At 55.4% G+C, this 16723-nt stretch overlaps 1 protein-coding gene across 2 annotated transcripts in view; it reads right to left on the reverse strand.

Annotated features, from left to right (window-relative positions):
- Positions 1-2250: 2250 nt before the first annotated feature.
- Positions 2251-16723, reverse strand: part of PPARGC1B (PPARG coactivator 1 beta) — a 103727-nt gene continuing 89254 nt past the window's right edge. For both annotated transcript variants that reach the window (XM_044916904.1, XM_021695493.2), the window contains 8 exons: positions 15257-16391; positions 14268-14304; positions 13589-13653; positions 11666-12455; positions 8225-8300; positions 6050-6171; positions 3468-3622; positions 2251-2593 (listed from right to left, as the gene is read on the reverse strand). In XM_044916904.1, the coding sequence (XP_044772839.1) occupies positions 2493-2593; positions 3468-3622; positions 6050-6171; positions 8225-8300; positions 11666-12455; positions 13589-13653; positions 14268-14304; positions 15257-16391 (2481 nt within the window). In that variant the 3' untranslated portion in view covers positions 2251-2492. The remainder of the gene's footprint in view (positions 2594-3467; positions 3623-6049; positions 6172-8224; positions 8301-11665; positions 12456-13588; positions 13654-14267; positions 14305-15256; positions 16392-16723) is intronic.

Raw genomic sequence — 16723 nt, forward strand, 5'->3', positions numbered from 1 at the left:
GCAGCAGACAGATTTAAATTCTATTCTATTGCATTCCACAACCATTTATTGTGTGCCTACTGTGTGCTAGGCAGTGAACAGCTGTAAAAGGAATTTACAATGTTCAGGTCTGTGCTGTGGAAAAGTCCCTTTTTTTGTGGTTCATCCTCATAAACCCCACCTCCCTCAAACATTTCATGTCCGCTATTCCGCTTGCTCCCCTCCGAACCCAAGTGGGGGTTGTGTGTCACAGTATTGGGAGTCCTGTGCCAATGAATGGCTTTAGGGGAATTTTCTCTCATAGACCAGGACATTATAGACAGGGATGGGCCAGCATGAAACCCAGCCACCATTTAGTTCTATATGATGGAAACCTTTCAAAGATCAGACCAGGATGTCAGATGGTTTAGTTAAACTCTGATCCATTAGTAATGGCTGCCCAGAGCACTGTGTTGAGAATTCTAAAAGAACTCCCAAGCTCAAAGAACATGAGTGCTGTGGTCGATTAGTTATGTCTGCCACTGGCCAAGGATGTGGCAATAGTGGTACATGTGCCATGTATTTGCCATCTTGAGCTAGAGACCACCTTTGCAGAAGCTAAGAGCTGGCAGGGACCTTAGGGTCCCTACTTCTTGCCTACTTCTCCCCCCCAGTCCATTTCACAGAAAAGGAAGTTGGGGCCCAGGGAGGTGGAAGGAAGTGACTTGATACACAGGAGCTCAAATTCCCTATTCCTTCTAAAGCCCGTTTCCTCCAGCCTTCTTCTCCGCGGGCTTGGAGTATGCTCACCTCCCAGGACAAGCCCATGGGATACCTACTCAGGTATCTGATCATCTTAAAAATAATAATAATGATCAAATACCAATTCTCAAAGTTCTAAGCCTGGCAGGAGCAATAGATTAAATTAGCTTGTTGAGTTTACTGAGTTAATTTCAAAAGTTTTTAAAGCAAGCAGGACTTTTTCTCTTTCTTTTCTTCTTAATACAAAAATTTCCCAAGGAACCCTGACATACGAACGAGATGAAGTTGGAGGTAACGAGCTCATACCCTGCCTGGCCATGCTTTCCCTCACGAATGGCCCCCCAAGGCACCTGCAGAACATCCAAGCTGGACATGGTTTTGACATCACTCAAGAACATAAAATTTAAAGTAAAGCCCAATTAGAATGTTGTCTAAGTTGGAAAGGACCTTGAAGATTGTCTTCTCCACCCCTGGCCCCCACATGCCCCTCCTGCTTCCCCTGCCTCAAGACAAGCTGGTAGGAGGAGAATGGGTTGGTGGCTGGCCCCGGAAGGATGACTGCTCCCAGATCACCTGCCTGTGCCACTCCAGGTATGTCACTGAGGTTCTGATGGCATGTCCACATGTATAGGCAAACCACAGAACCCTCTGGATCAAGACACATGCCCGAGCCTAAACTTGCCTAATGCTGGCGAGCCAGCTTTCGACTTAACTCTCCAAGTAAGCCCAGAGGCCTCTAGCCTGTGGCCCAACGTAGCTGGCTTCACCTCTACCGGCCCCTGGAACTGTGCATCTTTACCCCAGCTATTGCAAGAGCATGGGACCAGGAATCAGGAGGCCTGGGCTGGGTCACTGCTCCGCCCCGTCACTGGCCATGGGACCTCGGGCAAGTCACATCCCCTCTTGGGGCACTGCCCACCTCGCCTGGAAAACAAGAATCAGGCGGCTCGCCGCACCTTCTTTACAGGCTCTGCCAGGATCCGAGCACTCCAGGCCAGGCCCAAGCTCCGAGCACCGGCTGGCACCAGATGAGGGTTCCAACTGGAACTGGACCCATACGTGCTCAGTGAGAGACAGGGCAGAGTTTGGCAGGCGAGTCCCAGAAGCCCTTCTCCACTGCTCCGACTTGTGGCTGCAGCCCGCGCTCCCCTGGGGACCAACCCGCCAGCCACCCAGCACCTCTAGGGCGCCCTGGCCCAGGGAGCACGGCAGCTCAGTGGCAAACACCTCACGACAGTGCATAGTTAAAAAATCAAGGAAGCGATACAATAATCCCAGGCACAGTACGTCTGAGCCATAAATACGTTATTTGAAGGATATACTTTTTTTTTTCTTCAATGAAAAACAAGTGTGTAATCCTGATTCTATTCACGAGTAACAATTTCATCATCACATACTACGGACAAGAACTGTTATGGTGCACACGGCTGCACATCTACGAGGGGAGCCAGTCAGGGAGCGAGGGGACGGGGGCTGGCCCAGCACCGGGAGGCGCGCCCAGGGCCGCCCGCCAGAAGCGAGGACGCCACAGTGTGGGGCATCAACACCATGGAAACTCACAGACAGAAGCAGCTTTGTTCAATGTAAACATTGATTATTTTTTTTTAAAAGGACAGCAGTTTCAAGTCTCTCTCTCTCTCTCTCTCTCACGTGTGCTCTCTCACGCGCTCGCGCTCTCGCCTTCTCGTATACTTAATTTCTTTGAAAACGTAAACATATTGGAAGGGCCTTGTCTGAGGTATTGAGGTATTCCTCGAAGGTTAAGGCTGTTATCAATGCAGGCTCTGCTGGGCCTCCTTCAGTAAGCTGTCAAAATCCATGGCTTCGTACTTGTTTTTCACTGACGCAGGAAGGGCCTCTTCTGAATTGGAATCTGGGCAGGGGGTGGAGGAGTCAAGGAGAGGGGAAGGCGGTGAGCAACTCAGAAAGGCCGGACCATCAGGAAACCTGCCACCAGGGTCAGCCCCGTGGAGCGCGTGTGGCCCAAGGCCTCAGAGAGCACTAGACAGCAAGCATTACCTCTGCCCCGTCGTCAACGGCTCGGGGCTGCCCTGTTTCCAGAACGTGGTGGCCCCAACTAGCGTGCCCCACAGCTCCTTTCTAGCTCCGATATCCTACAGAGCTGTCTCCCTAAGAGCTTCTTGCCCACTGGTAAACCACTGCTGACGTCACCTAAGGTGGCCAACAAAACTAGGATGCCCCGTGGACAGGCAGCCAGGCGAAACACGGCCTGGCCAGGAACCCTCCTGCGTGTCCTCACCCTTGGACCTGCGCTACGGAGACAGGTCAGACTCTCCTCTATAGATCCCTCTCTCCTAAACGGTACGTCTTTGTCCTTCTTCACTAACTCGTCCCCCAGTGGCGAGGGCGTGCTGACAGTATTATGTCGCTGCGGCCCATTGACAGACAAGGCTGCCTGCTGCCTGTTGGGGCCACGATGGAATGCCCCCGAAAAGCAGCAGGGCAGCCATTGGCCCCTGGGAGGTAGAACAGACAGTTAATCATGGTTCTGCCAACTGGCTATGAACACAAGACTGGACCTTCCAAGAGGCCACAGGGGCCTCGAATCTCTCTCTTGGTACCAGTCTTGAGACAGGACAAGACGGACCGGAGACCAAAAGAGAAACAAGATGGCAGCCTCCAGGCTGCGAAGTTTGACCAGTAGGCACGTTAGAGCTTTAGGGCGGGAGCTGGGTCAGAGCGGGCTTTAGGTCTCACTGGAGTGTGGCGGGGCCTTGTGCACTCACCATAGTCAGTGTGTCTGGGCCAGCAGAGGTGCTGGAGTCCTCCATAGCTCAGCTGGAAGGAGGGTTCGTTGCGTTTCCGCAGGGCAGCGCCATTTCTCAGAGACAGGGCAGCGTGCTCCGAACACCGGTAGGTGATGAAGCCATACTTCTCGCCTCTGTGGGGAGAGGTCAGGGGGAGCACGTTACTGAGCCAGCTTGGTCAACACTCTCAGACCACCCATGATGAGATAATGAGCGGAGAGCCACACTGATTCAGTAACCATGTCGCATGGCCCCCCAAATACAGATGATGGCCATCGCTAGGCCGGCCTCTACTGTGTAATAATAGTAAGAGCAGGTGATTCACAGAACGTCTGCCACGCTCCTCAACCTTGCTCCCCGTCAGGGATGAGGAAACCGGCTCTGCGGAGCTCAGAATTTGCCCCAAAGGCAAGTGGTAGGGCAGGGTATTCAAATTCAGGCCTCCCAGCAAGAAAGCTTATTTGCCACACCTCTACCCCCAGTCTAGCCCTCCTGCCTCCTTCCAAGCCAGCCTCGGCCACCACTTCCTTGGCTGCTAATGTGGCCTCCCCCTTCCCTAATACAGCTGGTGTTCTGTACACATCTCGTCCTTTGTGGTAGACAACGCCGTGTCTGCCTGCTCAGCATCCACTCCCCTTCCTCTGACAACGGTGCCGTGTGTTCGCAGCGACCCGTCCAAGGATGCGCCTGCTGCCCAAAGCAGAAACCCAAAGAATCTGTTCCAGCTCTTGGCTGGAACTGTGAGGGAGACCCCTCCTTTCCCCGGTAGGAGGTAGGTAAGCTTAGAGCTGGAGGCAGCCGCTTTGCCATCGGAGGGCAGCCTGCACGAGAAGGATGTGAGGCGAGGGGCTCCTAAAGTCAGTTCTTCCCTCAGCTCTTCAGCTCTACAAATAGCAAGAAAAAGAATCCTGGCTGCTAGTCCCTCTGCTATGTAGAATCCTCAGGGCAGAGACACGGTGGAGTCCCCCTACCGCTCAGGACGGGCTTACCAACACCAGGTGCCTAATAAACACTCAGCTGAATCACATTTCCTGACTCCTCTCTGAACCAGGCCAAAGTTGGCCCCCTCCACCTCTTGAAACGTCCAGGACTGCTCGCTTTGTTTTTGCATGCTCTTTCCATTTGATGCCCTGAATACTGCACAGAACTTAAAAAACAGTTTACTTGTGTAATGACTTTTTTGTTTTAATTGTGGTAAAAAACACAAAACATAAAATGTACCATCTTTAGAACAAGTGTATAGTTCAGTAGTGTGTTCAGTATATTCCCGCTGCTGGGAACGGATCTCCACTCTCTCTGCTGCTTGCTGTTTCCTGGCATTGGACTACTCCAGATAACTCATGTAATGGAATCATACCATCTTTGTCCTTCTGAGACTGCTGATTTCATAGAGCATAATGAGGTTATGATTATCAAGGTCCATCCATGCTTGAGACATGTGACAGGATTTCCTTCCTTTCTAAGGCTGAGTAATATTCCACTGTATGCAGAGACTACATTTTGTTTATCCGTTCATGAGTCAACGGACACTTGGGTTGTTTCTACTTCTTGGTTATTGTGAATAAAGCTCCTATACATGGGCATGCAAGTATCTCTTCAAGATCTTGCTTTCGATTCTTTTAAGTATATACCCAGCAGCGGATTGCTGGATCATACGGTAATTCTCTATTTCATTTTTTGAAGCTCCTCCATACCGGTTTCCATGGTGGCTGCCCCAGTTTGCATTCCCACCAACGTGCACGAGGGTTCTGATTTCTCCACACCCTTGTCAACACTTGGGATGTTCTGTAGCCACCTTAATGGGTATGAAGTGTGTAATGATTCCTTATATAGAAACTATTTTCTCAATGAAGCTTTTAAAAATGATCGTTAAATTAGAATTTAAAAACCTTAATAACCTAGTTGGCAAATACAATGGGAGATACTTTAGTATTATCTCGAAACTGACAGTTTTGACATCTAAGTTGTGCATTTACACACAACCCATTCTTCTTGCAGATCCCCTGACAGATGAACACTGCTTCCCCAGGTGAGGGAGGAAAAACCAAGACACCCAGCAGAATAAAAGGTCTGAAGCTGGCTGGTCCAGTGGAACGGAGGGATGTGAGTAGCGGGGGTCTTGCAGGTCAGCGACGTTCCAGTACAAGTGTGCAGTTAAGCCCCCGGGGGTTGTCTGCTGCCCTGTACCAGCCCCAGGGTAGAGAACCTGAAGCGGACATGTGGGCTGCAGATTCAGCTCTGCTACTAACTAGCTGCTCACTTAACTGGTCTGAGCTCTCCCAAAAGGGAGAGCGCTAGAATGAGCGCAGAGGTCACAGGCATGCCTGAAGGCTGAAGAGAACGCACAGGAATTGCCTGGCACTTAGCAAACCACCAGCTTACTGCTAGGCCCCACAACTGTTACTGGACCTTCTCTGGGGCCTGGCTCTCCAGGTCCAGGCTGCAGGTTTCATCAGATTTGTTCTGCACATCTTCTCGGGCATCTTCTGTGTGGCCAGCCCCGGACTGGGACCTCTGCCCCTCCCCGCTCCCCTCTTCTGCAATAGCTTGACCTGACTCACCTCCTGCTTCTCGTCAGCACCTGGCACTCCACAATCTCACCAAACACTTCGAAGCGCCGCTTCAGCTCTCGGGAGCTCATGTCACTGGAGAGATTTCGAACATACACCACACGGCCTTCGCCCTGCTCAAGAAGGGAAACACAGAAAGACCCAGTCACTGCCTGGCTTCCTGGGACCCCCTTGATGGTGGGCTTCTGTGGAGTCCTCGTCCTCAGCCCATGACACCTGGCTGAGTGGGTGACACCAGCTGGGGCTGGAGTCAGAGAGGACGATGACGATCCCTATCCCAGAAGACCTGCCTTGTTGCCGGAGGGGCCGCCGAGTGTCGGATGGGGAATGGTTCCCAAAGGAAGCAACTGCTCGCTTGAAGGAAAGGAGCCGAGAAGGGACAGAGACGAGAGAAGGGTTCATCATTAATGTAACTGCCTATTTCCACAGCTGTGTTCTGAGCCCGGGACTTTTTCTGGTCGTGGGGGAGGTTGTGGTAGAAAGGCAAGTTGCCAAGATGGTCATGGGCAAGGATGGGGAGCCAGGTCGTTGTGGTCACGGTGGGCTGGGAGGAGGGCAAAGGGATGCAGGCCATGGGGCTTGGAGCCACCATCATCCCCAGCTGTGCCAGGCCAGCGTGGAGACACTGTGACTTAAGAGGTCACATCAGGCGAGCTGGGTCCCTCGAACAGCCCAGCAGAGGGAGGGGTGGGGAGAAACCCAGGCTGTAATGTCCCCTCCTCTCCTCTCCAATCTGTGACTGGATCCAGTTCAAGGCCCTGCTGCTGGAAGAGCTGCTTTGACCTGCTGGGTCAACTCCAGCTGCGTTCCTGGAAACCTGTGCTCCGGTGGGTCAAACGACAGGGTCTGGTTTGGACAGGCTTTCTCTGGGAACAGGTTCAGGCCAGTGATTCTGGAGCCGTTCCATTCTCATCTCACAGAGGACAGGGAGGGAAGGTCAGCCCAGGGGCCACGGTAGGCCTCCGCTGCCAATCGCAGGGGAACAGGGTTCTGCTCAGTGAAGGAACGCCCTCCCCCAGGCTCCTGGCGGCTCCTTCAACTGGTAAGGTTCTTTGCTGCTTTGGCCCCACGGTCCTCCTGAAACTGCCTGGTGGCCCCTTTCATCCATCAGCATCTAGCTCCTTGCCGATGTCCTTCCCAGACCGCCCTATGAATACATCTTCCCCGACAGTCAACACACGACTGTTGATTTCGGAGACTTTAGCCTGCCATGATTACTGCCACCGCGCCCCTCCCCACCTCTGATTACAGTGATTATTCCTTGTTTATGAGTCTGCTGCCCTTCTCCCCCTTCTGCCCCAGCCACAGGAATTGGGGGGAACCTTGTCCGTCTCGCTCATGCCAAACACGTCACAACCGCTGAATGGTCACACATGCATTCCAGAAAGACGCTCCAGGCACAGCCCGTGCTGGTCAGGACCTGCTTGCTGACAGCTGTGCACCTCTGGGGTGTGCACACCTCATGTACCCACCCCGCCGTCCCTGCCCCGGAGCACCCGTCACGGGGGAAAGCAATCAAGCTCAAGTCTGTCTGTCTGCGCCCCGTCTTACTTTCCCTTCCCTTCCTTCTAGTGACGTGGAGGGGCTGGTTCCAGCTCTCCTCTGCAGCTTCCTGGCACAGCCTGGGCCCAGAGACTAACTCTGGGGGAGGATGAGGGAGGTCAGTGGGAAGCAGGGAGCAGGCTCTCCTGATCCCTTAGCCCTGATCAAGCTGGGGGACCCTTAGGAAGGACAAGGCCCAACTCCCTTATGTATGGATGAGTAAACTGAGGCTCAGGGAAGCTGGGAGACCTGCCCAAGGTCACACAGAAGGTGGCAGCAGGGCTGCTCTGTGGCCTGGTTGGCCCAGCTCTGCTCCCCGCTGCCCCCCCACCACACACACACACACACACAGCCTGCCCTCTTGGCCCTGTCGAGCCTCCAATGCTCAGCCCTAAAATCACCACCGGCTCCGTGCCTCACAGCCAGTCCCTAGGCCACACTTTGCACGATGCCACCTCTGGTGCCCTTTGGGGACCCTGGTGCTTTCTGAAGTCAGAGAAATGGAATTATCTTCTGCAGGCCACAGCCAGCCTCAAAGGGCTTCAGGTCTAGGAAGTCCTGGCACATCCTGATGCCCCTGCTCTTCCCCACTCACTCCGGGCTCCGGGGCCCCAGATCACTTACAATGGCCTTTTCCCGCCGCTTCCTGGCATGCCGGACGCTTGGCGTTCCGTCTGAACACGGCCCTCTGCTCTCACATCTGTCAGTGAACAAGCAAAGCAGAGGCACTCACTCTCAGGAGGGACCACGGCAGGGTGGGCGGGTGCAGCTGCCCCAGGAAGCAAGGGACGCTTCTTTCGAACTCGCTCACAAGGGCGCCTGCAGAAGCCCAGCTTCGCCCCCAGCAGCGACAGCCCGGGACTGCGTGCGGGTCTGCACCATCGGACACATGGCTCTGGCCACAGCTTCTGGGACTGGATTGCTGGGAATCACCGTGTCGCTAATCAGCGCCTTTTTATGCCATGAGGGCTCTTTCGCTTCATTACTGCATTTGATCTGATGGGGGAAAAGCAACCTATGAGGTCTTACGTTTCCCCATTTTCCAAAGGAAAACCCCAAGGCTCAGGTTCAGTATGGGATGTGCCTAAAGCTAGAACGTGGGGTAGCCAGAGCTAGAAGGAGAGCTGCTCATCCTAGACCCACTGCTCTCTAGCGCTTGGTGCCCAGCCAAGAGGCAAGCCCGGCGGTCACAGCCCCCACGGCCAGTCCGGCTATGAGGCTCTTCAGCCCGGGCGCGCAGTCCCAGGACCCTCCTGGGCGCCACATGCCCGCATCCTCTCGCCTGTCCTCCTCCAGGGAGCCAGATGCTGGAGTAGAAGGAGCGTGGCATGCGCGGCTGGCGAGGAGTCCTGGCTCTGCCCGTTCCATCTGCGTCCTCGGGAAATTCAGCACATAGGATAAGCACATCGGCTCTCTGGTCAGACGGCCTGCGTTTGAATCCTGGCCCTACCACCTCCCTGCTGGGTGACCTTGGGCTAGTTATTTACATCCCTTTAGTTCCAGTTCTTCGACTATAAGACAGGGAGAACTGACTGTACAGCCTCCTTGGCCATTTGTGAGGCGCAAATTAGAAAATGCTGAGCTCAAGACCTGCTCAATAATTGCTTGCTTGCTTTTCTGTTGCACCTCTTAAGAGCCTCAGCAACCTCATCTATAAAATGGGGATAAGAAGCAGATGTGCCCTCCAAGTGCATCTGTGAAGCTAAATAGGGTCACAGAAGGGGATATGACTTGCAAACTTTAAAGTGCTATAAAGTGCTATAAATGCGTTCTGGGTAGTTCAGTCATCTAAGCGTCCGACTCTTGATTTTGGCTCAGGTCATGATCTCAGAGTCACAAGATTGAACCCCGAGTAAGGCTCCGCACTGGGCATGGAGCCTGCTTGGGAATCTCTCTCTCCCTCTGCCCTGCCCTCTCTCTCTCCAATAAAAAAATAAAAATAAAAATTGAAAAATAAATAAATAAATGAAGTGCTATAAATAACAGTATCATCATCCCTTTGCAACAGATTGGCAGTTTCCCACCTGAAGAGCTGAGAGTGACCAGAAGGTACTATGGGGTTTGTTATTTTAAACCAGCTCAAAACACTTGTGGACCAGGGCGCCTGGGTGGCTCAGTCGTTAAGCGTCTGCCTTCGGCTCAGGTCATGATCCCAGGGTCCTGGGATCGAGCCCCGCATCGGGCTCCCTGCTCGGCAGGAAGCCTGCTTCTCCCTCTCCCACTCCCCCTGCCTGTGTTCCCTCTCTCGCTGTGTCTCTCTCTGTCAAATAAATAAATAAAATCTTTAAAAAAAACCAAAAAAACAAAACACTTGTGGACCAATGTTTGGTATTGGAAGCATGGGTGAAAAAATGTGGGTTTGGAGAAGACGGATGACCAGTTTACCAGATTTACCAGGCGCCAAGTTCTGTCAGCTGAGCAAGAATTGAATTAACCAATTAATTTTCTCTAGGGAGCAGAAAAAGCCAGCCCTGAACTTGGCCCAAAAGCAAGAAGAGGAATAGGAGAATCCATGGGAGTTTCTAGAGGAGGAAAAGGAGAATCCATGGAGTTTCTAGAGGAGGAAAAGGAGAATCCATGGAGTTTCTAGAGGAGGAAAAGGAGAATCCATGGGAGTTTCTAGAGAGGCTCCCAACTCTCTGCAGGCAAGTGCATGAATGCAGGCCTTCCCCCCAACAGCCCTGAACTGGTCAGGAGGGAATGGAGGCCAGGAAGCTCCAGTTCCAGCCTTGGGGGATGTATTTCTAAAGGAAGAGCCTTAGTAGCTTCTGAGGTACGAAATGTTGCAGAGGAAACTGCCTAATGCGCATGCCAGGAGACTGGAGCCGGAAAGAGGGCTCAGAGAGGTCCGACCAATCATCCTGGCTTATTACATAGAAGGGCTTTTAGAGAAATCGAGAAGGAACTCATTTTGAGTAACAGGTAGTGCAGGGCTTCTTAACCTTAGTGTCTGGAGTCTACAAACCCCCTAAAATTGAATGCCCAGTTAGAGGTCCATGTACATTTTAAGGGGAAGAGGAGTGTTTGCTTTAATCAGATTTTCAAACAGATAAGAGCTACTGGTATAGATATATGAAGCTGAGTTTTTCTAAGAAAAGATATTTTTCTATTACCTGAATTCTGGGTCTCAGAGTCTGGCACTCTGGAGACATCATCATCACTGGGAACTAGTTAGAAATGCAGATTCTCCACCACCACCCCCAGACGCACAGATTCAGACGCTGGGCGGGTGGGGTCCAGTCATCACAGGGTAACGAGCGCCGCGTGGCCGCTGCCCAGCTCCAGACCCGAGAGCACCATCTAGTGGTCATTCACGTGCATCTCAGGCAGAGGGTTTGGGACCTGCACTGACCCTCCTCAGGCCTCCCTCAGGTGAAGAATCAGGTCCTGGTGTGATCAGGGAGAGAAGCAACCTGTCTCCACCAACATATGCCAAACCTCCATTCTTTCTGCCCAGCTCCCCGTGGACTTTTGGACCGGCACCTTCTTTCAGACCAGTTCAGTGAGCCAAGATGGTAGGAACACACAGGCTCATGATACACCATCTATCCCTAAAGGTCAGCAGCAACCAGGGGGACGGCTGGCTGCTAGAAGTCCTGCACAGCTCAGCAGCACCAAGAAATGGGAATAAACCTTATCCCTGCTTTAAGTCCAGGTATTATTTTTTTTTTTAGAACGCAGATTAGAATTCTGCTAATCTTTCTTTCACGTGTAGATGTCACATAGATACTAAACTGGGTCCGATTTACAAATATAAAAGCAGAAAACACAGATGAGTAACGGACACGTTCATTTAGACATAAAGGCCACGAATGGCCAGGAAGTGGGCTTTCTTCCTCTCCCAGGGCCAAGAGATTTGGGTGGCTCCTGACCATCACATAGCAGGCCTTGCTTGCTTCCAGAACTTGCCCACAACTCCCCCAGGGAGAACCTCCAGGGCCTCGGACCAGACGTGGGCCACATGGGGAGACACAGCCCCGGCTTCAGGGCTCCTCCCTCCCTTGGCACCCTGGGAACTGCGGTCCTCAGCTGCCCACTGTCCCTCTTGAGGCCACCCATCCATACCTGAAGGTCCTCCGGGTGGCTGGTGACCAGGAGCAGCAGGTGGAGCCAGAGCTGGAGCGGCTGCGGGAGCAGGGCTGCCGACTGGCCTTGCTTGGGGGTCTCTGGTAGGGGCAGTGGTCAGAGCGAGGGGGGCTGAGCCCTGAGTCGTCCTCTTCATCGTCCTCGTCCTCGTCCTCCTCCAGGAGGAAGCTGCTCTCACCACTACTACTGTTGCTGTCCTCAAAGACTGTGTCATACTCAGCACTCTTACAGGAGGCCAGGTCTTCGTCCTCCAGGGCGGTCTCCAGGAGCCCGAAGTGCTTGGTGAGGCTGGCGCGGATCTCGTGGTCTCTCAGGAGCATGCTGTCCTTGGTGGGGGCACCACCGTCACAGCTTCTGTCTTCCTCCCTGTCGGAGGCCTGCCCCGCAGCCCGTGGGGCCCCTTGTTGGGGCCAGTCCTCAAGGTGGACCCCAGACGGCTCCCAGGACCTCAGCACCTTCCTCTGCAGGGCACCTTCTGGCTTGAGCACCTGGCAGTAATCATGGTCTCCGAAGGAACAGGAGAAGGGGCGCTTCTGACCAGTCTGGGAGGCTGGCTGGGCTGTACCATGCCGCAGGTGGGACAGGAGCTCGCTCCGTTCTGGGTGCTTCTTTGGCAGCTTGTGGGCAGCCACGGGGGCGGCCCCGAGCTGGAGGCCCTCCAAGCTGGGGAGGCTGGGAGCTCTGTCCTCGCCCGGGCTGTGTTTGATGTCTGGCTTGAAGGGGTCCTCCTCTGTGGGCTTGTAGGGAGGTGTGGTGGGTGGGGTGAGTCCTAGCCAAGCAAGAGGAGAACCCTGTGAGGCGGAGACAGATCACTTCTCCAATGGACAGAGACTCTAGTCTGGGATGGCAAATAAGCAGACCAGGTACCACCATTCTCCCAGCCCAACGAATGGCAGGCGTCACTAACCAATCGCTGCACGGCTGGCTGAGCCTGAATGTGGCCCGGGACTCCGCACACAGTCCACGGCCAATCTTGAGTGGGCATGTGACGAAATCCCCCTGCCATCCCTCTGTAGCCTGAGCACAGAAGCCCAAACCTTCAGGTCATTTGAGATATCCCCTCCTGTTCTACATCCAGTCACTCAACAAGCTCTCTCAACTGGCTCCGAGGTCCCCTGAGTGGGAAGGAGGCAGGCGCCACAGGTCAAACCTCCCACCTGGACCGGGCCGCCACAGTGCCATCAATGCTTCCCGCATCTGACCTTGGCCTCCCTCCTCCCCAGTGCACCCAAGGGCACTTGCTGAACACCCGCGATCTCTCCCTTTCAGGGGCTCCTGAAGCCTCCAGGATGGAGATCAAACCCTCAGCCCGGCATTCCTCTCGGCCTTCTGTGATGGCTCCTTCCTGCCCGCCCCCCTTTTGTTACGCAGCGACTCCAGGTGACCAGCCTTCCCAGGGGCACCTGTGATTTCACCCCACGTGCCTCTGCTCCCATCAATCCTGCCCACCAGGGACCTCCTGCCCGCCTCCTTCATCTCCCCAGCTTCTGCTCCTCCGGCAAGCCCGGCTCATAAGCCCCCTGCTCTGGAGGCCTTGCAAATCTTCCCGGGCCACACTCCGGTCCCCGCCCGCCCCCTCCTGCGTGCTCCCAGAGCTCTGGCACACACTTTGAACGCATGTGCCTGGAACAGGACTCGTCATGGCGTGAGTCTGTCTCCTACAGAAGATGGCGGGCTCCTTCGGGGGGAGATGTGTGTCCCTTTCCTAACCCCGCCCTCAGCTCATGTGCGGATCGTTTGCAGCCGATCCCTTACGACACCCTCACTGTGCACCTTCGGGGCCCTGCAGCCTGCGTAGCAGTGGCAGGGAGGGCTCGAGGGGGCCGCTCCGTGTGGGGACTCGTGGCCAGGAGTCGTGTCGGCTCCCCCAAGGGCACCCTACCAGCCGAGCCCCGGGCTCACCTGCGGTGCCACAGAGCTCCACCGTCAAGTTCTGCTCAAAGCTCTTCCTGCCGAAAGGAGGGTCACTGGTGGGGGCGGGGAGGACAGAAAGGAAAGAGGCCAATCAGCAGCAGGCTCCACTTCCCCACCATGCAAGGAGGGCAACGGGACACTGTGATAGACCCTGGTTCTGCTGCCCACAGACGTGGGTCCCGGGGAGAATTTTCTGGGAAACCCCCATCCTGGCTTAGAGGAATTCAAAGCAGCCTACAGCTCTGGCAGGAGACACAGGAGACATTTTCTGGAGGATGGAGAGAGGGCAAGCATCATCACCCTCCAACACCCTCCTTATTTTACAGAAGGAGCACCTGAGGCCCAGAGTGGGGAGGAGACTTGCCAAAGCCACACAGCATTATCAGCTTTCCCCTGCGGAGAAAAGAATTCCACCCCCCTCCCCCGTCCTGGAGAGGACAGCTTATGAAATGGCCTGAAACCTTAATTCCCCACTTTTCCTGGGCCTGCAGAGACCTCCCTTCTAAGGGACCCCAGCTACCGAGGGCCCCACATGGCAATGAGGGTGGGGGCATGGGACGGGGCAGGCACAGAGGCTGACCACCCACTCAAGCCCCCACCCCCGATACACATACCCAACAGGACAAAGACTCATGGAATAATAAACCAGTGATTTCCAAAAATCTACCTTTGTGACAAGGCCAGCATGAGGCACCTGGGAGAGTCTGAAAAGAAGATGAAAAAGAAAAAAATAAGATTCCCCAACACGGCATCACTAGCAGACGTTTCCCTCTGGAGGAAACCCCGAACTCCCACTGGTGCCAAGCAGGGCTCCCTGCAGGCATGTGACCCAAAAGCCTCTGTCATTTTTAGGGAAGGGCAGGGACAACTCAAAGCCACCTTCCTTCCCAGGGTCTCAGCAACATTAGCAGCGGGAGGGCTACGGGAGGTTTCGGAAAGAGCAGGTGACCCCTTCTGGCCAAACAGTGTAGTACAGTGCGGGGCGGGGGGGGGGGGGGGGGGCCCCGGGGAGGGCCAGGGGCTGGGGGGCCCAGGCACAGGTGGACAGATGGACGGACTCACTAGCTGGACGGGTCGCTCGATACCTCTGTGCCTCAGTTTCTGTGTCTGACGATGGAGATTATGCCCACACCTACCACACAGGCCCCCGTGGGGAGTCAGTGGGGTTAAGCTGTGTCAAGTTTTAGACCAGCGCCTGGCACAGCAAGCATACGATAGATACCTGTTATAATCACCACCACTACTGTTACCATTTAAAATTCAACGTCATTAGGGAGCTGGATTTACAGACTCACTCCTTTCGTCACATCATCACCCAGGACGTCTTCTTTAGAGCACTTAGCACAATTTGTAATTATCTTCCTTTTTTATTTACTTTGTGATTGCCTGTCTGCCCCACTGACACATAAGCCCCACGAAGGCAGGCATCTCGCTCCGTGTTCATTAAGTGGTGCCTGGCCCATGCGTGATGAGAAACTCAGAGATGGGTGGGTGATTCCTGAAGATCCGCCCAACTAGCCCATTGCACAGAAAGGGAAGTTGAGAGCTGGAGAGGGGAAGGGACTTGCCCAGCACAGGGCTCCTGGCTCCCAGCGCAGTGGGGTACGCCACGCCCCATCCCTGCCCCCTCTCTTGCAGACCACCAACTCCGACTACCTCTGGAAGGGAGCCGTGGGCAGCTGGGGTCCTCATCTGTGTCCCCACACCCACTCTCACAGGGGCTCTCCAGAGCCGGGATCTGGGGTCCCCGTGGGAGCTGCTGGTCTTGGCCACTGTCCTCATCCGTGGGGCTGCCCAGTGCCCCCGCCATGTCGTAGGCCTCGGGAGCCAGGCGCAGCGAGGGCAGAGCTCCTTGGGGCTCCGCAGGGACCAGAGACTCATCGGATAATGCCAGCCAGGGACCCAGCTCCGGGTTCAGTCTCCTGGAACGCCGCACGGGGCACACCGCGTTCTCCAGCTTCCTCCCCAGCTTGGTCCACGGCAGGCCTCGGCCCGGTCTTTTCCGGCCCCACTCCTCCTCCTCCTCCTCCTCTTCCTCCTCCTCCTCTTCCTCCTCCTCCTCTTCCTCCTCCCGCTGCAGCCTGGCTGACCGGCCGGCATGTCCTTTCACCTCAAGCCGCAGTGGGCGCAGGCTGGGTCTGGGCCCGGTGCTCCTGGGCGAAGCTGTGATCCTCACCTCCTCCACGGGGGACGGGTGGCCAGGGGAGGCCTGGCTGTCTTTGGGGGGCCTGGGCCTGGGCCGGGGTGTGAGGGAGGCGTAGACAGGTGTGGCCAGGCGGTAAGGTTTGCTGACATCACAGAGGACATCTTGAGCCAGAAGTTCCCTCAGGATGGAGAACTCAGCCCAGGAGCCTTTGGAAGGGTGTTGGGACCGGGGCCGGGGTTTGACCTGCTTGGAGGGGCTGCCGCAGGGCTGGGGGGCTGGCTCTGGGGCCTGTGGGGGCAGCTTCCTCTGGGGAAGGCAGTAGGTGTGCATGTAGCGAATGAGCTTCACTATCTCCTGCATGTCCTCCTGGGACCCCTGGGCGCCGGGGCCTGCCCTGCCCGGGGCTGGGGAGTCCTGGGGCGAGGCTGGAGCCGGCTGGGGGCTCGGGCAGTCCTCACCAGCTTCCTCCTCCTCCTTGGCTGGGAGCTGGGGACTCAGGGAGGGTGGTGGCTGCAAGCCCCTGTCTGGGGAGCGGGCTTTAGTCTGGGGGCAGGATGGCCCCGAAGTGAGGTGCTTATGCAGCTCTGTACAACTCCGACTCTGAGACTGCATCGTGGGGGCCTTCTTGTCTTGGGTGCCGTCCACCTAGAGAGAGAAAGAAGGCCGAATGAGGAGGGAGGCCCGCACTGCCCCCATCCACTCTGCCCCACGCCTGTGGCCACCGGCTGGGGCCCACGTGGCATCTAGCAGCGCTCAGGTCATGAGGAGCAAAGGAATGACCAGCCTCCTAACAGGCCTCCCAGCCACGGATTTCACCCCTTCCCGGTTCACTGCCGCAGCCCTGCTGTGACCACCCCGCTCCCCTGCACTATACCCTTCAGTAATGGCACCAGGAAGCACATTAGTGGTCGCCTGGGTGTGGGGAGAGGGATTAACTGTACATGGGGGTGCTGGGGAGCTTTCTGGGATGACGGCAA

Source organism: Neomonachus schauinslandi, chromosome 7 (assembly GCF_002201575.2).
Source record: "Neomonachus schauinslandi chromosome 7, ASM220157v2, whole genome shotgun sequence".
NCBI classification, from domain to species: Eukaryota; Metazoa; Chordata; class Mammalia; order Carnivora; family Phocidae; genus Neomonachus; species Neomonachus schauinslandi.